The sequence below is a fragment of the Staurois parvus genome, unplaced genomic scaffold (assembly GCF_062004578.1).
Source record: "Staurois parvus isolate SC_StPar_1 unplaced genomic scaffold, SC_StPar_1.0 ptg000191l, whole genome shotgun sequence".
NCBI classification, from domain to species: domain Eukaryota; kingdom Metazoa; phylum Chordata; class Amphibia; order Anura; family Ranidae; genus Staurois; species Staurois parvus.
Window position 1 is genome coordinate 7,032,196 of NW_028317987.1, and position 25,293 is coordinate 7,057,488.

General features: G+C 43.8%; 2 protein-coding genes across 2 annotated transcripts in view; one reads left to right on the forward strand and one right to left on the reverse strand.

Annotated features, from left to right (window-relative positions):
• The window catches only part of LOC149461937 (uncharacterized), a 359,663-nt gene that overhangs the window by 269,207 nt on the left and 65,163 nt on the right, over positions 1-25,293 (reverse strand). The window lies entirely within an intron of this gene.
• Positions 346-25,235, forward strand: LOC149461943 (uncharacterized). Its single transcript, XM_089677706.1, has 3 exons — positions 346-367; positions 5,008-6,161; positions 23,797-25,235. The coding sequence occupies exons 1-3, from the start codon at positions 346-348 to the stop codon at positions 25,036-25,038; spliced, it is 2,418 nt and encodes an 805-aa protein (XP_089533832.1). The 3' UTR covers positions 25,039-25,235.

Here is a 25,293-nt window from a genome sequence, read left to right on the forward strand (position 1 = left end):
TCACACAGGAATTGTTCATTGCTGAAGGAGCCCCGAGAAACCTTTGGAGGACCCCTGACTGAGAGAGGCTGGACTAGGCAGTCATATATTTCTGTCCCCCTTGGTGGGAGTGGAGGTGACCCCTCTATAAGGATCTACAGTCCATACACACCCAGCACAAGGCCGGGGTCACACTACCAGACGCTTCTCGGGGCTGCAGTTCCTCTGAGTTCCACAAGGTGGGGATCTCACTTCTACCCAGACAGGAAGTCTCTATGGAAGACAGGAAGTGATGTCAGGTACAGACAGGAAGTGATGTCAGGTACAGACAGGAAGTGAAGTTAGTCACAGTAAGGAAGTGATGTAATGTACACACAGGAAGTTCCGGGTAAGATGTGAGGCAGGAGGAAGCAGAGAGGAGACGTTGGTGGAAGTGGCAGCAGAGGAGGTAATAAGATGTTATTATTATTATTATACAGGATTTATGGCGCCAACAGTTTGCTCAGCACTTTACATTATAATGGGAGACAATACAGCAACAATACAGTTCAATACAAGAGGGATAGGAGGGCCCTGATCCTGGGAGCTTGCAATCTAGATTTCCTATTTATACCCAGTAACCCCCCTTCATGTCCTTCCTCCATAGTCACGTCCGTCCTTTTCCTCCATAGTCACGTCCGTCCTCTTCCTCCATAGTCACGTCCGTCCTCTTCCTCCATAGTCACGTCCGTCCTCTTCCTGTATAGTCACGTCCGTCCTCTTCCTCCATAGTCACGTCCGTCCTCTTCCTCCATAGTCACGTCCGTCCTCTTCCTCCACAGTCAGGTCCGTCCTCTTCCTCCACAGTCAGGTCCGTCCTCTTCCTCCATAGTCATGTCCGTCCTCTTCCTCCATAGTCACGTCCGTCCTCTTCCTCCATAGTCACGTCCGTCCTCTTCCTCCATAGTCACGTCCGTCCTCTTCCTCCACAGTCAGGTCCGTCCTCTTCCTCCATAGTCATGTCCGTCCTCTTCCTCCATAGTCACGTCCGTCCTTTTCCTCCATAGTCATGTCCGTCCTCTTCCTCCATAGTCACTGTGATGTCTTTTATCTCCAGCAGATGATGATACACACATATATAGTGTGGGAACCCAGATGAACCCCTTCAGGGGCAGAATATTCCCCCACTTCCGGGGCCGGAACATTCCCCTCATTGTGGAGATGTGTCACCTTCTCACCTCATCAGTCTATACTAATGGATTATACCACTTTTATTAGTTGCGGGGGATGGAGAATCCTATGACATCACACTGACCTCACAGCTCCTCCTCCCAATGCCCCTCCATCCAGAGTCAGAGAATCCTATGACATCACACTGACCTCACAGCTCCTCCTCCCAATGTCCCTCCATCTGGAGTCAGAGAATCCTATGACATCACACTGACCTCACAGCTCCTCCTCCTTCCAATATCCCTCCATCCAGAGTCAGAGAATCCTATGACATCACACTGACCTCACAGCTCCTCCTCCCAATGTCCCTCCATTTGGTGCCTTTTTTTTAAAAGCAGAACAGAACTGTAGATCCTGCGTTATGTTATGACGTCAGAATTCCTTTACCTGCGTAGTGTGGGGGTCCTGTGGGGGGAAATTATACCTCAGCCTGAAGTGGGGCTTTAATAAAATGGAGACCTGAATGGAGAGGTGAGGAGGATTCTGGGAATATCATTTGATGTGACTCTTTGTGTTCAGATGTAGAGTTTTCCTCCTGTGAAGTCTGGAGATCATATGACATCACATTGCCTCCACCTCCCTCCCTGATAGAAGAGAGAAAGAAGAAGAAGATTCTAGAAGTCACCAGAGAGATCACTGAGCTGCTGACAGGAGAGGTGAGCGGTGCCGGGAATTCTGGGACATTCTCCAGTAACAGACAAGGGATGTGTCTGGATGGTGACTGTATCATTGTGTGTGTCAGGTTCCTATAAGGTGTCAGGGTGTCACTGTCTATTTCTCCATGGAGGAGTGGGAGTATTTAGAAGGACACAAGGATCTCTACAAGGACGTCATGATGGACAATCAGCCGCCCCTCACATCACCGGGTAAGAGGAGACTTTATTGTAAAGGAGAGAGCAGTACGGAGGATCCACCTAGATCCCCCATCATCTGATAAACACATAGAAACAATGGATTCAGTCAGTGTGTGTGTTTCCTACAGATGGATCCAGTCATGGGAACCCACCAGAGAGATGTCCCCGTCCTCTGTATTCCCGGGATTCCACACAGGAAGGTCACACCATCCCTCACCATCATCAGGTAGATGATGACAACTATTGGTAGTTGTGATTTATTCACAGCATGTTTGTTACAATGAATGTTTTATTATATCTTTCAGAGTGGAATCCTCGGGGATGATAATATTGATGTTAAAGAAGAGTATAAAGAGGAGGATGAGGAGTATGGAGTGATGGAGGAGTTTTCAGAAGGACACAAGGATATGATGGAGCCACCTAATACCAGGAACCCACCAGAGAGATGTCCTCGTCCTCTGTATTCCCGGGATTCCACACAGGAAGGTCACACCATCCCTCACTCTTACAAGGTTGGTGGGATGGAGAATCTAGAATATGGACTCACAGAAGTGATTTTTTTTTTTATGTGATGCCATAATATTGGAGTTTATGTTTTACAGATTAACTCTTCTATTATTATTTTATTAGAGGGAAGATCTGATAGATATAAAAGTTGAGATTAAAGCAGAAGAAGAAGAAGAGGCGTATGTGAGGGATGATCAGCAGTCTATGGAGGAGGATGGAATAACGGGGACATTTATAGAGGAGGACACTCCTACAGAGATCAGCACAGGTGGGTCATGAACACTAAATCCATTCCTCCACCCATACTGCTCACTGATTGGTCCAGAGTAGGGCGGGGACTGGGTGATATCAGCCTGTAATCCCCTGGTCACTTTCCTGAGCTGTGTTCCCCGTCCTGTATTCCTGGATTTCTCTCGGATAATCTTCCTTCTCTGTGCTGCAGACACAATTTATGTATCTAGACTGGATTTATGGAGGTTCTGAGGCTGAACTGGCAGCAAAATGTTCATTTTCACCATAGACATTACTTCACCTAGGCACCTGGGGTGTGTGCTTTTGGTATTCTGTCCCATGTCCGGGTCTAGTAAGATCTCTGACCGATCATTTCTCCCAGGGTTCCTTGCTCTGTGGTCTGCTGGCTGTGCCGGGTGGAGGGATAAGTCTGTAGTGTCTCAGACCCAAGTCACTGAGTGCAGTCTCAGGAGATGGGAGGCAGCGGTGTGGGATCTCTGCAACTTGTCTACAGTAAACATTTAATGTTCCACTGATTACTGAATACCAATATTATGAGTCCTGACCCTTACACTGTATAATTTATATTGTACATTACATACTCCTGACCCCTGCACTATATACTCTATGCTGTACATTACATACTCCTGACCCCTGCACTATATACTCTAGGCTGTACATTCCATACTCCTGACCCCTGCACTATATACTCTAGGTTGTACATTACATACTCCTGACCCCTGCACTATATACTCTAGGTTGTACATTACATACTCCTGACCCCTGCACTATATACTCTAGGTTGTACATTACATACTCCTGACCCCTGCACTATATACTCTATGTTGTACATTACATACTCCTGACCCCTGCACTATATACTCTATGCTGTACATTACATACTCCTGACCCCTGCACTATATACTCTATGTTGTACATTACATACTCCTGACCCCTGCACTATATACTCTATGTTGTACATTACATCCTCCTGACCCCTGCACTATATACTCTATGTTGTACATTACATACGCCTGACCCCTGCACTATATACTCTATGTTGTACATTACATACCCCTGACCCCTGCACTATATACTCTATGTTGTACATTACATACTCCTGACCCCTGCACTATATACTCTATGTTGTACATTACATACTCCTGACCCCTGCACTATATACTCTATGTTGTACATTACATACTCCTGACCCCTGCACCATATACTCTATGTTGTACATTCCATAGTCCTGACTTCTGCTCTCCCCCTCCCCCCACTGCTATATATACACATAATATGGATTCTCTTTTGTTACACCCATTTCCTCCCAGCTGGACATTTTATATCGGATGATGTGATTGGAGCACAGACTTTTACATGGTGATAATAATGTGATAACATCCTCCAACTTTGGACCCTTAAACAGAAAGTGATAATGAGGGAGGAGTCAATACCCCAATGATGGTGGTCTTCAGGATCAGTCCAGTCTTCATCTTGGTTGTTCTCCCCCCATCCTCACTCTCTGACCTCTGGTGGGGCTCAGCCCCGCTGTTCTTCATGACTAAATCATGGAGTAAATAAGGAAGTGCAGTACTTCTTGTGTTGGGAAGATGGCGATGAGTGATAGAGGGGGTGGGGACCCTCGTCCTATAATCCCCTCATCACTGTCCCTCCTATAAAAGACAGTTCTGGTTGTTTCCTCACTCTCTGACTAAGGTCCATGAATAAAGAAATGACCTGGTAGGAGATCAGAGGAGCCATTTCCTAGTTCCCTTGAGGGTGGAATTGTAAGCTCCTCAGAAACCAAGCTGCCTGATGTGGGCGGAGTCCTGGTTTGGGGGAACCAATCAGCTCCTGTCTAGTAATCCTCTTTGTCTTTGTATTTTAGTCCATGGCCAGGAGATGAGGAAAACCTCCGAGGATTGTCTCACTTTGTCTCCAGACTGGAAAGTAGAAGATGAGGACATCACACAGTATAGTCCAGGAGAAAACCCGGCTCCCTCCAATGTCCATCCGGCTCCACCCAGTGTAGATGGACCATCGGATTCCTCGTATCCTGAGGAACCTCAGATTGTGCGGGACCGGGCTGGCCTTCCAACAGGGAAGAGGTTCTCCTGTACTGAGTGCGGGAAATGTTTCCACTACAAATCCAAACTTAATGTGCATAAAAGAACTCACACGGGGGAGAAGCCATATTCCTGTCCTGAGTGTGGGAAACTTTTTTCAGATAAATCCAATCTTTACACACATCAGAGATCTCACACAGGAGAGAAGCCGTATTCCTGTCCTGAGTGTGGGAAATGCTTTTCAGTCAAGTCCATTCTTTACAAACATCAGAAATCTCACACAGGGGAGAAGCCATATTCCTGTCTTGAGTGCGGGAAATGGTTTTCAGTCAAGTTCAGTCTTTACACACATCAGAGATTGCACACGGGGGAGAAGCCGTATTCCTGTCCTGAGTGCGGGAAATGTTTCAGTTCTAAAAACAATCTTAATAGGCATAAAAGATCTCACACAGGGGAGAAGCCGTATTCCTGTCCTGAGTGCGGGAAATGTTTTTCAGAGAAGTCCAATCTTTACACACATCAGAGATCTCACACGGGGGAGAAACCGTATTCCTGCCCTGAGTGTGGGAAATGTTTTTCAGACAAGTCCCATCTTTACACACATCAGAGATCTCACACAGAGGAGAAGCTGTATTCCTGTCCTGAGTGCGGGAAATGGTTTTCAGAAAAGTCCAGTCTTCAGAAACATCAGAGATCTCACACAGGGGATAAGCCGTATTCCTGTCCTGAGTGCGGAAAATGTTTTTCAGTGAGGTCCTATCTTTCCAGGCATCAGAGATCTCACACGGGGGAGCAGCCATATTCCTGTCCTGAGTGCGGGAAATGTTTTTCAAGCAACTCTAATCTTTACACACATCAGAGATCTCACACGGGGGAGAAGCCGTATTCCTGTCCTAAGTGCGGGAAATGTTTTTCAAGCAACTCTAATCTTTACACACATCAGAGATCTCACACAGGGGAGAAGCCGTATTCCTGTCCTGTGTGTGGGAAATGTTTTGCACATATGTCCATTCTTCACAAACATCAGAGATCTCACACGGGGGAGAAGCTGTATTCTTGTACTGAGTGCGGAAAATGTTTTTTAGAGAAGTGTTATCTTTCCAGACATCAGAGATCTCACACAGGGGAAAAGCCATATTCCTGTTCTGAGTGCGGGAAATGTTTTTTGCAGAAGTCCGATCTTTCCAGACATCAGAGATCTCACACAGGGGAGAAGCCATATTCCTGTCCTGAGTGCGGGAAATGTTTTTCACAGAAGTCTGATCTTTCCAGACATCAGAGATCTCACACAGGTGAGAGGCCGTATTCCTGTCCTGAGTGAGGGAAATGTTCCTCACTGAAATCCTGTCTTCCTGTACATCAGGGATCCCACACAACCCTGGAGGTGTATTAGTGCCTTGAGTGCGGGAAATGTCTTCTAGATGAATGTTGCTGGACATCCCAGCTCTCATGTGGGGAAGAAGCACACCCTGATATATGAAAGGATGATTTTCTTTATCCCCTCAGAGACCCCCGGTCTGTGGAGAGATTCCTGGTCTATCAGCAGAATTCTGGGAACACCCCTCGAACACGGAAATAACGGCAGCTTATGTTCAGAGATGTTCAAAGTTTATTAGATATTACTAAGATTATATAGGATACAGAAATAATAAGGGGGGGGAGCGAGTTCTAAAACTGTAACTTGTAAGTTTCCATCATGAGCTGACTACATGAAACATGACATATACATTTCTTGGTATAAACTATTTTGGCTACCTTTCCGAGAAATAGCCGGGCAAAGACATTGTCACGGTCGTCTTATCTTCTGTTGATACATCCTTCACCAAACTAAAACAGTTCCATTAAACTTCTAATATATCTGCAAAAACCTAACTTAATACTTAAAATGGCGTACATCAACACAATGGAGGTTCTCTAATCCTTTCAATCCCCTCTTAGATCATGGACATGATCTCAATTCTTTACCTCATTCATCTTTTTGTACATAGCCAGATAACCTTCATTTGTATTTTGCGGCTTGGTAGCTCTAGCAATGCAATATAATAAGCATTTAAAACATAGATATAAAAATAAAACAAAAAACAATATCATGACTATGATTACAGCGATACCTTTCATCCATGAAAAGACGGAACCAAATCCTGATCCTAACCAATCAAAAGGAGTCCATCCATCTTTTCCTATAGCTCTAGCTTCTTCCATCAAACCACCTACCTGTTCCCTGTGTTGCTTTATTATTTCATAATAATCTGGAACAGTCATTGTGGTATTATATATCCAAGTACAACATTCAGAATCCTCTGTCATCTCACACAGACCTGTCAGAGCAGCACTCATGCTTTCAATAGCTAAATCTTGCATCTCCAGCTGTTCTCTAATAGCTCTGGTCTCAGTATTTAGCAACCCCATGTCCTTAGAGTTCCTCTCCAGTATATCATCAATAATGTTTGTGTAATTATTTATTTTGTTCATGAGTGTTATTCCCCATCCCGTGTAGGTGGGGAACCATGACCAAACCTTATCACCTGTAGAGAATAGATCTACCTTTTCTTGTTTGGTTTCCCTTCTCTGTCTCAGAGTTAGTTGGTGTTTTGGGTATGTACTGGCTTTTACCTGGTGTTCCTTCTGGTCTATAGCTGCCATGATTGGCACTAATTGGGCTACATAGCACCAGCCCTGGACATTACTCGGTATCCAAGGGTAACAGATCTTACCACAACAGATATAGGTATTGTTTCCCAAGGAGATCGGCTATTTTTGTATTGCAGAGCGAAATTCAGGGGTGACAACAAGTGTGAAATGAAAAAGAAGTTTTCCAAACATAGTTTTCCCCACATTGTCTTGTATCCCTTCTAAACTTTCATTCAGGGCTCTACCATTTACTTGCCAGAGTTTCACAGAAGAAGTTCCATCCCTCCTTCCAGGATCAGATATGTTTAATATGGACTGAGAGCACATTCCCTTTCCCTTGTGGGAAGTATTCCCCAGTCTAAAACACCAATCGGGGAGTTCAGTGACTCCCAGAGTTGGAAAAGATATGGCGGCATTAGAAGTAATATTGGTCAAACCAATACTTACATTCCCTGTTATTAACAAAAATATTTTGATTGGAGCGGCCAGAAGAGGAATTTCCTATGTGCTCGGATGTAACTTACTACAGATCCAACATTTATCAGAACCTGACTTTTGAGCATAAGCAGATTTAAACTGCATCATCAACATTTTCCTGAAAAAGGATTGTTCTCTTCAAAACTTCTTTTTGACTTTCTTTCACTTTTGGTTATCTGGGTCTCATTTAAATCTAGTCCTTGACCACATATACCTTTTATTAGGCCCAAGTCCTCAGGGTGATAAATACAGTTAGTTAGGATCCATACTGGCAGGAAAAAGAGCAGTCAGTGTGCCCAATAGGACCCAGAGCTTCAAAGCACCATGAGGGGCAGTAAGAAATGTCATCTTCAGGGTATTTTTCACTTACTTCACCGGCTCTTCGAGGATTTTCCTCTCATACTTCTCCTTTTTCCGTTTCGTGTTTCTCAGGTGTTTGGTTCACCTTCTTCACTCGACTAGCATGGATCCAGGACTGGGAATTCTCCACCAGAACAGCTGTTCTGGTAACCGCTATCACCGTAGTAGGCGGTCCAAAGGGGTAGCCTTGCTTCTTGTCTTTAGCGAGTTGGTGGACCACTACATCTCCCACTTGGAAAGGTGTGTTGGTTCCTGAAAAGATAAAGGAGAGGTGCGAGCAACATTTCTTTCAATCTGATCTAAAGTCTGAATCAATTTTCTCACATATTCTTGTTGTACCAGGTCAAGGTCCCCTCTTTCTAACATAAGTGGCTGTCTAGCCCAAGGAGTGGGGAACGGTCTTCCCATTAATATTTCAAAAGGAGATAACCCTGTAGTGTTATTAGGTGTCATTCTTACCTCTGCTAGAATTGCAGGTAACATCTTCTTCCAGTGGGTATAGGTTCCTCCAGTGGCCTTCCTCAACTTATCCTTAATTGTCCTGTTCATCCTTTCTACTATACCCCAACTTTGAGGATGATAGGGAATATGAAACTTCCAATCTAAGTACTTTTACCAGGTCTTGGTATACCTTGGCCACAAAGGCTGGTCCGTTATCAGAATTTATCTGCAGCGGACATCCCCATCTGGGTATTATCTCCTGTGTAAGAATTCTGACTACAGTTTGTGCGTCTTCTTTATTAGTGACAAATGCTTCCACCCATCTGCTGAACATATCCACCATTACCAACAAAAACTCTTGCCTCTGTCCTGTTTTTGGCATGTGGGTAAAATCTATTTGTAAATGGGTGAAAGGTGTAGTTGGGTACACTAGATGCTGGTGTTGTGATTTCTTTGGGTTCTGTGGATTGTTCCTTATACATGTAATGCACCTGGAAACATATTCTTTCACCAACCTAGATAAACCTGTAATGTAAAAATCCTGCAATAGTGTTTCACATGTCGTTTTCCATCCTCTATGTCCTAGACCGTGGTACTGTGCAATGAACAGTGGGGCACTTGACATGGGAATGCATGGTTTCCCCTCTAAGCACACTAGACCAGAAGCTGGATCTAGTTGTGCTCCAGAACCATTCCAGTCTGCTAGATCGACTTTTGTAGCAAATGTTTGTAAATCTGCATACATCTGGTCATGTGGGGTGGTTGTGACGCCTGAAGTGGGCATAGACATCTGTTCACTGGCCACCTGTGTAATGCGGCTTCCTTTGCTACCTTATCTGCTAATGCATTTCCTTTGGCAATATGATCTCTGTGATTTGTATGTGCCCTGCAATGGAGAATGGCTAATGTTTTCGGTAACTGTATGGCTTTGAGTAGATCAGATATCAAAGAAGAGTGAGATATGGTTTTGCCATCAGCAGCAATGAATCCTCTTCTCTCCCAAATGACCCCAAAATCGTGTACAGCACCATGGGGGTACTTGGAGTCTGTGTAAATGTTGACATCCTGTCCTGCAAATAATGGACATGCTCTTGTAAGGGCAATCAGTTGGGCTGCTTGGGCTGACTGATATGGGATTGGCTTTGCCTCGAGTATTTTGTCAGGAAGTTGCACAATGGCATATCCTGCATGGTAAGTATTATCATTTGGCCTAGAACATGAGCCATCTACAAACACATCTGAGGCCCCATCAAGAGCCACAGCTGACATGTCGGACCTAGGGGAAGTGTCTTGCTGTATGTGGGTTATACAATTGTGTTCTGGTGTCACTTCATCCTGTTCCCCCTTTAGCCCCAATAGGGCATTCAAAATTGGAGCAGGGCCTGAATTTACTGAAGAATATTTAATAATCAAGTTGGGATCAGATAGAAGAATCACTTCATATCCGCTCAACCTTTGTGCTGACATGTGTTGAGTGTGTATGTTTTTCAGTAGTAAGGACACTTGATGTGTGGTGTGTAGGGTAGTTTCATGTCCCAATGTGAAAGAAATAGCCATTCCCACCACCATCACGCAGGATGCAACAGCTCTCAGACAAGCAGGCATGCCCTGAACCTGAGGTGGCACTACTTTGAAAAAAAAAAGCTACAGGGCGGAGCTTGCCTCCATGTTCCTGAGCCAGGACCCCCCCCATGGTTGTACAATTTTCCCCCGCATACAGATGAAACATTTTCTTATAGTCAGGTAGTCCATGACCAGGGGCCGTTACCATAGCATTCTTCAGGTACACAAAGGCATCAACCATTTCATTTGACCATGTGAGAATGTCAGGTGATTCTGAAAGTGTGGCAGACCTCAGAGTGTGATCATAGAATGAACAATCAGGTATCCATTGGCGGCAGTAACCAATCATACCAAGAAAAGTTAGCATGTCCTTTTTTGTTTGTGGGCGGGGCAGACCCACGAGAGCCGCAGCTCTTTTGTGACTGACATTCCTCTCACCATGACTTAGAGTAAAACCAAGGTATTCAACCTGTTTTTGGCACCATTGCAGTTTCTTTTTAGATGCTTTGTGACCATTCCCTGACAACCATTCTAACAGAGACCAACTATCCTCCTGACTGGCCTCCTGACTTGAACTACAAATCAATAGGTCATCCACATATATAATGAGGACTGAACCATTGGGAGGGGTCCAGGACCTCAGTGTGGTCTGGAGGGCAAGTGAGTAGACTGCAGGCGAATCTACAAAACCCTGGGGCATTCTACACCAGCTCATCTGACAATTTCGGAATATAAATGCAAATAGCGCCCTCGTCTGGTGGTTCACAGGAACCAAAAAAAATGCATTTGTTAAATCAATCACTGTAAAATATTCTGCATCGGATGGAATGGAGGTGAGGAGTGATGGCACGTCAGGCACTATTGGGGCTATTGGAACCACCAAATTATTTATGGCCCTCAGATCTTGTACAAACCTGTAAGAGCCATCCGGCTTCTTAACAGGACTGATAGGTGTGTTGTAAGGAGAAACCGTTTCTTCTAAAATACCTGTTTCTAAAAATCTTTCCACTAGAGGAGCAATCCCTTCCTCCTTCTCTGGCGTCAATTTGTATTGCCTCTGTTTGTAGGGCAATGCCCCTTCCTTGAGTGTGACTGTGTATGGTGTACATGAAATTAATCCTACATCCATAGAATTTGTGGTCCAAACTGGATGTGTATCAGGAGGGGGTGTAATGTGTGAGGGATGACTCTCATCATTGAAATAGGTGGGTATAATGGGTACTTTGGTGGATCTGGCAACAATACCTCCTTCTGATGTTACTCTCAGAGAAATCCCTAAAATTCCCATAAAATCTCTTCCCAACAAATGTACAGGGCAACTTGGAATGATTCTGAAACTGTGACAAGTGATGGCCTCATCCCATGTGAGGGCTGAAACAGGCAAGGGGGGAGTTTTGAGGGTTTTTGTTAGTATCCCATTTATTCCCATAGAAGGTTCAGCATTTATAGTTTCTCCATGATACATTTCCTCACTCAGACTGCTGCATGTCGCGCCTGAGTCAATTAAAAATGGAACTTCAGCGCCCCTACTTGTAAATAAATGAGGGGCTGCTGCCTGTATGATGAAGAAACCAAGGGAAATGCCGGGACACCACCTTCTGGGCATCCCTATTGTCTCTGGTTCTGCTGTGGCCCCCACTGAATTGGATATTTAATATCTTGTTGTTGTGCCTGTGGTGTGGTGTTTGGGGGGTGGTGGTGGCATTAGGTGGTTGGTATCTCTGTTTGTGCTGTTGTGGCTGTCCCTGGGAAGAGGAAGGTTCATATGGACAGTTATGTCTCCAGTGATCCTGTCCTCCACAGTTAAAACATCCAGTTCTTCTGGGGATTTTGCGAGGTTCAGAGTTACTTCTTCCCCTGCCAAATCCTCCTTTTCCTCTACCTTTTTGTCCTTGCCCTTGATTTCCCTGTTGGGGGTCACTTTGGAAATGACTACTATTAACCTTCTCTTTTCTTACAATATCTAAACATCCCGCTGCCTCCTTCTCGTGAAGGGAGGTCTGATACTCAACGACAGTTTTAGTTGCCCAGTCAGAGACCTGCTGCTTCACGGCTAATCCTGCTTCTGGCTTAAGACCTGTTATGAATGTCTGAATCATCAATGAACTTAACTCTCCAGTTAGAGCCAGTCCTGCTTCTTGTGTCCAGACATCCTTCAACCTTTTCCAGAATTCTAATACAGTTTCTCCTGCCTTCTGTTTACATGCTGTAGCAATAGGGAGGGAAGCCTTATTCTTGAAAACCCTTTTTAGTTCTGTGTCAAGCTCCCCCCACATAGTTTCTCTCCCTTCTGTGGTGTTCAGTTTATAGGCAGTAGCCTGTGTATTACTTGGTTCTATGTGACTAATGCTTTTTACATTTATCCAATCCCAAGCTGGATTATTTTCCAGAATACCATCAATGATCAATCTCATATCTTCCTGCGTGTAATTTCTTCCCAAACATGCCTTTTTTAAATAAGCAAGTGTACCTCCAGGAGATACTGTAGGCTTGGGACAATGTTTAACAATCTTATTAATATCTTCTAATTCTATGGGGTTTTTTAGAATTAGTTCTCCTGCTGTGAGAAATGGTAGTGTCAATATAGCCACCTCCTTTCCTCCTACGGCCCCCTCATCTTCTCTTTTTCCCTCTTGTTTCTTATCCATGTATCTAAGCTGCATTCTAAATTCCTCCACATCTCTGCCCTTTCTATGACTGGTGTCACTTCTTCTCCATTGACCATCCTTTTTCTGTAATTTTAATATATTTACCTGTCCCTGTTCTTCGTATTCCAACTCTCCTTTGTCGTCACTATTTTCCGTAAGGATGCCTTGAACTTGGCTACCCTCTTTGTCTGGTGATTTTATACTAATGATCTGTTTGGGTCTAGTGGAGGGGCCTGGCTGTATTGGCCATAGATCTGGGATGGGAAGTGGCGGAGGGGCAGGGGCTGGAGGGGCATTAGGCTGGGGAGTAGTCATCCCCAAACTGATCAAAAAATCATCATCAGCAGTATTTTGAAGACTGCTTAATGAAGGATATATATTATACGGAGGGGGTGGGGTTGGTGTCTGAACTGTTTTCAGTCCGATCTTGGGTCTGCATGTCTTTTCAGATTGATGCTTTTCCTGGCATATTTTTAATGTATCCAATTTCATTTTCCTCTTTTGTGTTAAAGAGAAGATCAAATTGAACTTTCCCTTGCTATTATCAACCCAGTATGGTGACCATTTTAACCAGTTTTCTCCCCCTTTCTTCATATAAACTTGGTCCCATTGTGGGTCCCCCTCATACCAAGGAAAGGCTTGTTTGTCCCCCAAACATAATCCCTTAACCATGTCTGTATGGAAAGGATCATTTGCCCCCTTTCTTGGGAATGGGTCTGTACTCCCCATAGCTTCTGTCCAGCCTGCCATACAATCCACCCAGGGATTTATTAAATAGTAGTCCATTCCACAAACTCTAGCAACATAATCCTTACAATTCTCTCCCTTTTCTGGGGGACCTGGTGGGTAACTACCTCCTTGACCCATATTTAGACAGTGGATAAGATTATCTTACCTTATAATCTTATTTTGTTCCACACAACAAATTATCTTATACTTCTACGCAACAGAAAGAAAAAGCAAAAGACAGATAAACCAGAATCTGCTCCACAGACTTATTAACCTTTTGATAACTTTCCAAAAGTTATCTCTTCACTGTTCTACCAAAGGACAGTGTGTTCTACCAGAGGACAGTGTGTTCTACCAAAGAACAATTTATTTTATGTTCTACCAAAGAACAATCTGTTTTACCAAAAACACTCTCTTTATATATATATATATAGTGCACTATATTGTAACTCTACCAAAGAGTTAAGTCTTCTTACCAAAAGCAGCTACAGGTTATCACGGGTCTATATAGACAATACAGAATGATTCAAGACCTTCCCTCAACACAGGGCAAGAAAGAGCTTTTAGTCATAAAAAGACAAAAGGTTTACTTACCAAGTGAGGTGGGTGGTCATCCCGGACGAGCCCCCAGCTGAAAGGATGATTTTCTTATCCCCTCAGAGACCCCCGGTCTGTGGAGAGATTCCTGGTTTATCAGCAGAATTCTGGGAACACCCCTTGAACACGGAAATAACGGCAGCTTATGTTCAGAGATGTTCAAAGTTTATTAGACATTACTAAGATTATATAGGATACAGAAATAATAAGGGGGGGGGAGCGAGTTCTAAAAATGTAACTTGTAAGTTTCCATCATGAGCTGACTACATGAAACATGACATATACATTTCTTGGTATAAACTGTTTTTGCTAGCTTTCTGAGAAATAGCCGGGCAAAGAAAACTTCAGGGTCATGTTATCTTTTGTTGATACATCCTTCACCAAACTAAAACAGTTCCATTAAACTTCTAATATATCTGCAAAAACCTAACTTATTACTTAAAATGGCGTACATCAACACAATGGAGGTTCTCTAGATCCTTTCAATTGAAACCTTTAAATACAACAAGGGAGTGAATAAGGTTCAGGAGGGCAGGATTTTCAATATGAAACAAAAATGAAGAACACGAGGACATGACCTCCAACTAACTGGAGGAAAGTTCACAACTAATCCCAGAAAGTATTATTTTACTGAGAGAAGTAGATGCTTGGAATAAATTTCCAGTAGAGGTAGTGAGCCAGAGACAAATCACAGAGATCATCACAATAGTACACAATGAATGGCTATGAATGAAATTAATTAATTGTGTACAACTGTCATGTGATCACTGTGATTGGTCACAGCAATCACATGGTACTGGGCTGGCCTGGTACAATGATCTGTCATCTGGTGGACACAGCAGGTGACATATCAAGATACAACAGAGCCACTAGACTTGGAGGACTTCATATGATGTCCACCCAGGATGGGAAAGATCCCGCTCAGCTGTCATTCTGCTATAGGCCTGGTGGGAAGCAATTCAATACAGGTGACACTGTACAGGTTCTATATGTAGTCTCGGGGTCCCTGTGGAAGTCCATGTGTGGACATGTCTACCTATGATAAATGACAGGCTGACCCTACCTGGAGACTTTCTCCACACCTGGAGTGTGCTGAGTTCTTGGAGAACGTCTACACAGTGTTTCCAGATTGGCTTTATCACCCCAACGAGCTCGCTCCAGTTCATGGATGTCATCATTATGTTTGGAGGATCTCACCAGTCAGGAGCCTTTCCTGTCATCCTACATGTTCCCTTCTGAGGATTGTTCTATCCTTCCAAACAAATGTATGAAATCATGGATGAGTCCTCCTTCTATGTGATCTAGAAGATCTTCAATCACAATGTCTTTATGGATGAAGTGGATGGCCCAGTTTATATATTATTTATTGCTTTACAGCTTTATTCCCTCCAGGATTCATTCTTTATTTATAGAACCATTCAAGGAAGTGTTATTACTTTGAGAGATCTCCACCACCATTCCTCTGTGACCATTACATCCTTGTCATTTATGTCTAACATCTTCATTATGAGTGGATTGATACATATTATTATACTTTAGGATGTATTTTTGCATTTTTTTACCCAAAAAGATCTGTATTGGAGGTCTCTGTTTTATTATGTATACCTTTATTTTATCTTGTGTTCTGTGTCTTTAAAAAAAATATTTTAATACAGATAGAAAAATCTTAAACAGTTGGTTGCATAAGAGTTATTGTTTCTTACGTTTTTTAGTTCTTTTTGAACGTCCCTGGTATCTCTGTAAGGTAGATACAATGCTGAAATGGTTATTAGGGGACACTTCTCAGGGCTGCAGTTCCTCTGAACTCCACAAGATGGTGATCTCATTTCTCTCCAGACAGGACTTCTCTATGGGATACAGACAGGAAGTGATGTCAGGTACAGACAGGAAGTGATGTCAGGTATAGAAAAGAAGTTCCATGTGGTACGAAGTACAATGGAGACATTGCTGGAAGTGGCAGCAGAGGAGGTAATAAGATGTTATTTCCTATTTACACCCAATAACCCCCATCCTCTTCCTCCATAGTCATGTCCGTCCTCTTCCTCCATAGTCATGTCCGTCCTCTTCCTCCATAGTCATGTCTATCCTCTTCCTCCATAGTCACTGTGATGTCTTTTATATCCAGCAGATGATGATACACACATATATAGTGTGGGAACCCAGATGAACCCCTTCAGGGGGAGGAGTTGATGATAATATATTTGCTCCCAAAGCTGGCCTACATGGTTCAGTTTTATCGTTCAGCCAGCGGGATGACCATAAAAACTGAAGTGATTCCCCCATCCACACATTGGAGGTGGATGGGGGAATCCTCCCCGCTGCACTCTTGTATTCTGACAATGGGGGGACTCCTCCGCTCTCAGAATACACAGATCAGCACTGAAGCTATTGGCTGCAGCCGCTGGGGGAGTGGCTTTCATCCGGCAGTGGCCACACATGGATGGAAATGTGAGCGATCCCTGCTGAACCAGCTGAATTTCCATGGATCTATGGTCACCTTCAGTGACTTCCTCCCCTCCCCCTTATCTCCTTCATGATGGAAGTCATGCTGAGATCATCTCCCATTGGCTGAGCAATATTCTCATTTGTCTCTCAGCTCCTTCTTGCTATTCCTCGTCCTGCCTGTTGTTTCCTTGGATTGATTTTCTGTGTAGTGACCCCGGCTTGGTCTCTTGGATGCGCTCGTCTGTTGCTTGCCCTGACCTGTCTCCTGTTTCCTGGATCTCCTCCTCATCTCTCCTCCATATCCTCTTACACAGCTTTTCTCCACACCTGCAGTGACCCTGGGGGGAGGAAACTTGGCACCAGCACACCGCCAAATCCATCCCCACCATTAGGGGCTCTGGAGACAATTGTCTGCTATTTACACTCCGTTCCTCCGCACGTCACCTGATCACATGACAGCTTACTGCCACAGATTCCGGACAGATTTCTGGATGGTAAAGGTCAAAGGTCACTCTTCAGTTTAGGAGAGGTAGGATGCACCCAGGAACAAGGATTTGGTTTATAGGGGAGCCTCATATAGAGGACCCCTCAAATCTCCCCATCCAAATGTCCCTCCATCCAGAGTCTATATGTCCTATGACATCACACTGACCTCACAGCTCCTCCTTCCAATGTCCCTCCATCCAGAGTCAGAGAATCCTATGACATCACACTGACCTCACAGCTCCTCCTCCCAATGTCCCTCCATCCAGAGTCAGAGAATCCTATGACATCACACTGACCTCACAGCTCCTCCTCCCGATGTCCCTCCATCCAGAGTCAGAGAATCCTATGACATCACACTGACCTCACAGCTCCTCCTCCCAATGTCCCTCCATCTGACATTTTTCTGATGCTCTTAGGATGTGGGGTCCCTTGGTACCCTCACATGTAAAGTGGGACTGTTGGTCCTGCGTTGTATGTAATGACATCAGAATGCTGCAACAAGCCTATACCCTGCGTAGTGTGGGGGTCCTGTGGGGGGGAATTATACCTCAGCCTGAAGTGGGGCTTTAATAAAATGGAGACCTGAATGGGGAGGTGAGGAGGATTCTGGGAATATCATTTGATGTGACTCTTTGTGTTCAGATGTAGAGTTTTCCTCCTGTGAAGTCTGGAGATCATATGACATCACATTGCCTCCACCTCCCTCCCTGATAGAAGAGAGAAAGAAGAAGAAGATTCTAGAAGTCACCAGAGAGATCACTGAGCTGCTGACAGGAGAGGTGAGCGGTGCCGGGAATTCTGGGACATTCTCCAGTAACAGACAAGGGATGTGTCTGGATGGTGACTGTATCATTGTGTGTGTCAGGTTCCTATAAGGTGTCAGGGTGTCACTGTCTATTTCTCCATGGAGGAGTGGGAGTATTTAGAAGGACACAAGGATCTCTACAAGGACGTCATGATGGACAATCAGCCGCCCCTCACATCACCGGGTAAGAGGAGACTTTATTGTAAAGGAGAGAGCAGTACGGAGGCTCCACTAGACATGTGCAGAGTTTAAAAAAAAAATTTGTTTCAAGATCAATTTGTTAAGTTATTAATTCATTTTTGTTGCATTTGAATCAAAATTTGTTTTGTTTAATTATTTTGAAATGGATTAAAAATGTTTTCGAAGTATTCAAATTGAATTGATACAAATTCCTTGTGAAAACTAGCTGGTTGCTAGGAAGTTTGCGGCCGCCATGTCCTTAACAACCATGACTCATCTGCTATCAGAGACATTCTCCACGAGTATAAAAAATCAATGCTGGCATTAAAAATAAAATTCATCTGGTATAGATTTTGAGGGGAACCCCACTCTAAAATAAAAAAAATGGTATGGGAACCCCTAAAATCCATACCAGACCCTTATTGGAACTTGTAGTCCAGCAGGATATTTTCTAGGAAGGAATGAGTGAGCGATCCCCTGAATTATATTAGGCCACATGCCCTGAATATGAATGAGATTTAGGGCAGGGGTTCCCCCCCGGAAGCTCCTTTTCCCCATGTTGATGTTGAAAAGCCTTTCCCTGCATCCCTGGCTCGGTGGTTGTGAGGGATTGTATTCTGGGGGGCTTATCAAAATCTTGAAGCCCCGGATAAAAAGGGGGCCCCCAGATTCTGGCCCCCTATGTGAATGAGTAGCTATACATAGTACCTCTACTCATTCACCTAAAAAAGTGTCAAAATTAAATAAATACACAAACACAGTTTTTGACAAGTTCTTTATTTAACAGAAGTAAATCCAGGACCAATCACAATGAATGCCGGCTGCCGGCCTGAACAAACAAACAAAAAAAAAGAGGTGCGCACACAACACTTGCCTCTCAGCAACTTACAACTCGGCTTCACCCAACAGTAAATAAACAAAGTGGTGGGTCTTTGGTGACAGTGAGTGACCCCGCCCCTTTGTGTATTTCCCGTCATCACTGGGAACCAGACTTGTCAGTTGTTGGATGCCTAGCAGTGGTTTATAGACAAAGGGGCAGAATCACCCACTGTGACCTCGCTCCTTTATTTTTTTGTCATTAATGGGCACTGGAGCTGTCAGTCACCTGTAAGGGAAGTGTCACATGCGCACCTTCTTTTTTTTTGTTTTTTCAGCATGGCGGGTGGCGTTCATGGTGATTGACGCTGCATTTACTTCAGTGAACATTTGTCAAAAACTGTGTTTGTGGTTTTATTTATGACACTTTAGTAAATGAGTAGAACCACTGTGTACCCCATACTCATTCACATGGGGGGCGGGATCTGGGGGCCTCCTTTTCCTTCTTGCATGCTCGGATAAGGGTCTGGTTTGGGGGGACTTCGCACCATAATTTTTTTATAAGCTTTGGTGTGGACTTCCTTTTAAACTCCATATTAGACCCGAAGGGCCTGGTTGGGATTGGGGTGACCCCCCCCACGCTGATAGCAGATGAGTCATAGTTGTCACAGATGTGTGGCTGGTGACCGCCCGATCCTTCACAACCAGCTATTATCATATTCATTGGGATCATTGGTTTCATTCAGATTAAACAAATTAATTTTATTTTTCCTTTAAAATTTGTTTCAGATTAGTTGAAATTCATTACTGTTGTAGTTCGTAATTTTGGATACATCCGAATCTCTGAATAACAAACGAACAGCCCATGTGTAGGGTCCACCTAGATCCCCCATCATCTGATAAACACATAGAAACAATGGATTCAGTCAGTGTGTGTGTTTCCTACAGATGGATCCAGTCATGGGAACCCACCAGAGAGATGTCCCCATCCTCTGTATTCCCGGGATTCCACACAGGAAGGTCACACCATCCCTCACCATCATCAGGTAGATGAGGAACAATCACTGATAGTATCATTAGGATCTGTACATTATCTGCATTGTTACCATTGATGGCATTTTTATTATATATTCAGAGTGGAAACCTGAGAGATCCTAAAGTTGAGGTTAAAGAAGAGATAAAAGAGGAGGAGGATGAGGATGGGGTGATGGAGGAGTCAGAGCTTCTAAAAGAACACAAAGATCTGTACCAGGACACCATGGTGGAGTCATCCAACTACAGGAACCCCCCAGAGAGATGTCCCCGTCCTCTGTATTCCCGGGATTCCACACAGGAAGGTCACACCATCCCTCACCATTACAAGGTTGGTGGGGCGGAGAGCATGGACGTGGGACACTATATAGATTTTTTGTGTGACCTTATATTTTACAGATGATATTTTCTCTCATTTCCTTGATTTAGAGTGGAGATCCAATCGATATAGAATTTGAGGTGAAAGCAGAAGAAGAAGAGGCGTATGTGAGGGATGATCAGCAGTCTATGGAGGAGGATGGAATAACGGGGACATTTATAGAGGAGGACACTCCTACAGAGATCAGCACAGGTGGGTCATGAACACTAAATCCATTCCTCCACCCATACTGCTCACTGATTGGTCCAGAGTAGGGCGGGGACTGGGTGATATCAGCCTGTAATCCCCTGGTCACTTTCCTGAGCTGTGTTCCCCGTCCTGTATTCCTGGATTTCTCTCGGATAATCTTCCTTCTCTGTGCTGCAGACACAATTTATGTATCTACAACAAAAAATATAGAAAAAAGTGCCAATCTATGTGTCAAAGAAAAATATATAAACCTTGTGTATAAAGCAGCAACACCCCACCAAAATTATAAATAATAAATTCTGCAAATTTAAACAATATATCATATAGGCATGCGCTAGAAAAATATATACAACACCAAATAATTAAGTGTCCATATTAAACTGTGAGAGTCCAAAAAAATCAATTTGAAATTCCAATGTGAACTGTGAATGATCCACCACCAAATGAATTAAATAAACTCACCAGAGCTCAATGCTGATCAGATTATAGAGCAGCACTTGTGCTCTGGGAGCGATGAATGCAACGATTTCCAAATATTAGATGAAGTAAGTAATCAAATCCTGATGATCAATAATGGCAGTCGGCATAAAGAACAGCATATCTCTATCAGAAGCAATACTCTGCAGCCAAAAGGTCTTATATCTCTCCTTTCCAATCCATCTCTCCATAATGTATAGGGTGCACTCAGGGACAAAAGAAAGAAATATAATGGTGGAATACGTTTCATAAAAAGTATATATTTAATAGAATCTCCAATACACTCACAAGAAAGGTGTCCAGACAGACACCAGCTTAAACAGCGATCCACAGCAACTGAGGAACGAGGATCTCCGCTCACCGCGGATCACCTCCGACACACAATAGGAACAGAACGTCCTGACGTCAGCATCGAGTAGGCCACGCCCAACGCGTTTCGTCACCACAACGTCATCAAGGGGCGGTATTGATCATCAGGATTTGATTACTTACTTCATCTAATATTTGGAAATCGTTGCATTCATCGCTCCCAGAGCACAAGTGCTGCTCTATAATCTGATCAGCATTGAGCTCTGGTGAGTTTATTTAATTCATTTGGTGGTGGATCACTCACAGTTCACATTGGAATTTCAAATTGATTTTTTTGGACTCTCACAGTTTAATATGGACACTTAATTATTTGGTGTTGTATATATTTTTCTAGCGCATGCCTATATGATATATTGTTTAAATTTATGTATCTAGACTGGATTTCTGGAGATTCTGGGGTTCAGCTGGCAGCAAAATCTTCATTTCACCATAGACATTACTAGACCTAGGCACCTGGGGTGTGTCTTGGATCTTCTTTTTCATGACCGCGTCTAGTAAGATCTCTGACAGAACATTTCTCCCAGGGTTCCTTGCTCTGTGGTCTGCTGGCTGTGCCGGGTGGAGGGATATGTCTATAGTGTCCCAGACCCAAGTCACTGAGTGCAGTCTCAGGAGATGGGAGGCAGCGGTGTGGGACCTCTGCAACTTGTCTACAGTAAACATTTAATATTCCACTGATTACTGAATACCAATATTATGAGTCCTGATCCTTACACTGTATAATTTATATTGTACAAAACATACTCCTGACCCCTGCACTATATACTCTATGTTGTACATTCCATACTCCTGACCCCTGCACTATATACTCTGTTGTACATTCCATACTCCTGACCCCTGCACTATATACTCTGTTGTACATTACATACTCCTGACCCCTGCACTATATACTCTATGTTGTACATTCCATACTCCTGACCCCTGCACTATATACTCTATGTTGTACATTACATCCTCCTGACCCCTGCACTATATACTCTATGTTGTACATTACATACTCCTGACCCCTGCACTATATACTCTATGTTGTACATTACATACTCCTGACCCCTGCACTATATACTCTGTTGTACATTCCATACTCCTGACCCCTGCACTATATACTCTGTTGTACATTACATACTCCTGACCCCTGCACTATATACTCTATGTTGTACATTCCATACTCCTGACCCCTGCACTATATACTCTATGTTGTACATTACATCCTCCTGACCCCTGCACTATATACTCTATGTTGTACATTACATACTCCTGACCCCTGCACTATATACTCTATGTTGTACATTACATACTCCTGACCCCTGCACTATATACTCTGTTGTACATTACATACTCCTGACCCCTGCACTATATACTCTATGTTGTACATTACATACTCCTGACCCCTGCACTATATACTCTATGTTGTACATTACATCCTCCTGACCCCTGCACTATATACTCTATGTTGTACATTACATACTCCTGACCCCTGCACTATATACTCTATGTTGTACATTACATACTCCTGACCCCTGCACTATATACTCTATGTTGTACATTACATACTCCTGACCCCTGCACTATATACTCTATGTTGTACATTACATACTCCTGACCCCTGCACTATATACTCTATGTTGTACATTACATACTCCTGACTCCTGCACTATATACTCTATGTTGTACATTCCATAGTCCTGATTTCTGCTCTCCCCCTCCCCCCACTGCTATATATACACATAATATGGATTCTCTTTTGTTCCCCTCATTTCCTCCCAGCTGGACATTTTATATCGGATGATGTGATTGGAGCACAGACTTTTACATGGTGATAATAATGTGATAACATCCTCCAACTTTGGACCCTTAAACAGAAAGTGATAATGAGGGAGGAGTCAATACCCCAATGATGGTGGTCTTCAGGATCAGTCCAGTCTTCATCTTGGTTGTTCTCCCCCCATCCTCACTCTCTGACCTCTGGTGGGGCTCAGCCCCGCTGTTCTTCATGACTAAATCATGGAGTAAATGAGGAAGTGCAGTACTTCTTGTGTTGGGAAGATGGCGATGAGTGATAGAGGGGGTGGGGACCCTCGTCCTATAATCCCCTCATCACTGTCCCTCCTATAAAAGACAGTTCTGGTTGTTTCCTCACTCTCTGACTAAGGTCCCTGAATAAAGAAATGACCTGGTAGGAGATCAGAGGAGCCATTTCCTTGTTCCCTTGAGGGTAGAATTGTAAGCTCCTCAGAGACCAAGCTGTCTGATGTGGGCGGAGTCCTGGTTTGGGGGAACCAATCAGCTCCTGTCTAGTAATCCTCTTTGCCTTTGTATTTTAGTCCATGGCCGGGAGATGAGGAAAACTTCCGAGGATTGTCTCACTTTGTCTCCAGACTGGAAAGTAAAAGATGAGGACATCACACAGTATAGTCCAGGAGAAAACCCGGCTCCCTCCAATGTACATCCGGCACCACCCAGTGTAGATGGACCATCGGAGTCTTTGTATCCTGAGGAACCTCAGACTGTGCGGGACCGGGCCGGCCTTCCAACAGGGGAGAGCTTCTCCTGTACTGAGTGTGGGAAGGGTTTTTCATTGAAGTCCAGTCTTTACAGACATCATAGATCTCACACAGGGGAGAAGTCATATTCCTGTCCTGAGTGCGGGAAATGTTTTTCAAGGAAGTCTGATCTTTACAGACATCAAAGATCTCACACAGGGGAAAAGCCGTATTCCTGTCCTGAGTGTGGGAAATGTTTTTCACATAATTCCAGTCTTCAAACACATCAGAGATCTCACACGGGGGAGAAGCCGTACTCCTGTCCTGAGTGTGGGAAATGTTTTTCAGAGATGTCCAATCTTCATAAACATCAGAGATCTCATACAGGGGAGAAGCCGTATTCCTGTCCAGAGTGCGGGCAATGTTTTTCACAGAAGTCCCATCTTTACATACATCAAAGATCTCACACAGGTGAGAAGCCGTATTCCTGTCCTGAGTGTGGGAAAAGTTTTTCAGAGAAGACCAGTCTTTACACACATCAAAGATCCCACACAGGTGAGAAGCCGTATTCCTGTCCTGAGTGTGGAAAATGTTTTTCAGATAAGTCCAGTCTTCACAGACATAAGAGATGTCACACGAGGGAAAAGCCATTTTCCTGTCCTGAGTGTGGGAAATGTTTTTCACAGAAGTGCCATCTTTACACACATCAAAGATCTCACGAGGGAGAGAAGCCGTATTCTTGTCCTGAGTGTGGGAAATGTTTTTCAGTGAAGTCCAGTCTTTACACACATCAGAAATCTCACACGGGGGAGAAGCCATATTCCTGTCCTGAGTGTGGAAAGTGTTTTTCAGATAAGTCCAATCTTTACAGACATCAGAGATCTCACACAGGGGAGAAGCCGTATTCTTGTCTTGAGTGCGGGAAATGTTTTTCAGTGAAGTCCAATCTTTACACACATCAGAGATCTCACACAGGAGAGAAGCCATATTCTTGTCCTGAGTGTGGGAAATGTTTTTCACAGAAGTCCCATGTTTACATACATCAAAGATCTCATACGGGGGAGAAGCCACTTTCCTGTCCTGAGTGAGGGAAATGTTCCTCACTGAAGTCCTGTCTTCCTGTACATCAGGGATTATAACAGGGTAGACAGATCAGACAGGGGTCAGTACTTATTGGGGGGTGGAATGGGAAAAGATGGAAGAGGGCTATGGCAGATGATAAGAAGGTTCCCATGTTACAAATAACCAGTGCAAATGGTACCATTTGTATGAAAATAAAAAATACACAAAAGCTGTGTGAACAAGGTGCCAGTGAATGAAAGTGTTTGTTCACCAATGCCAGA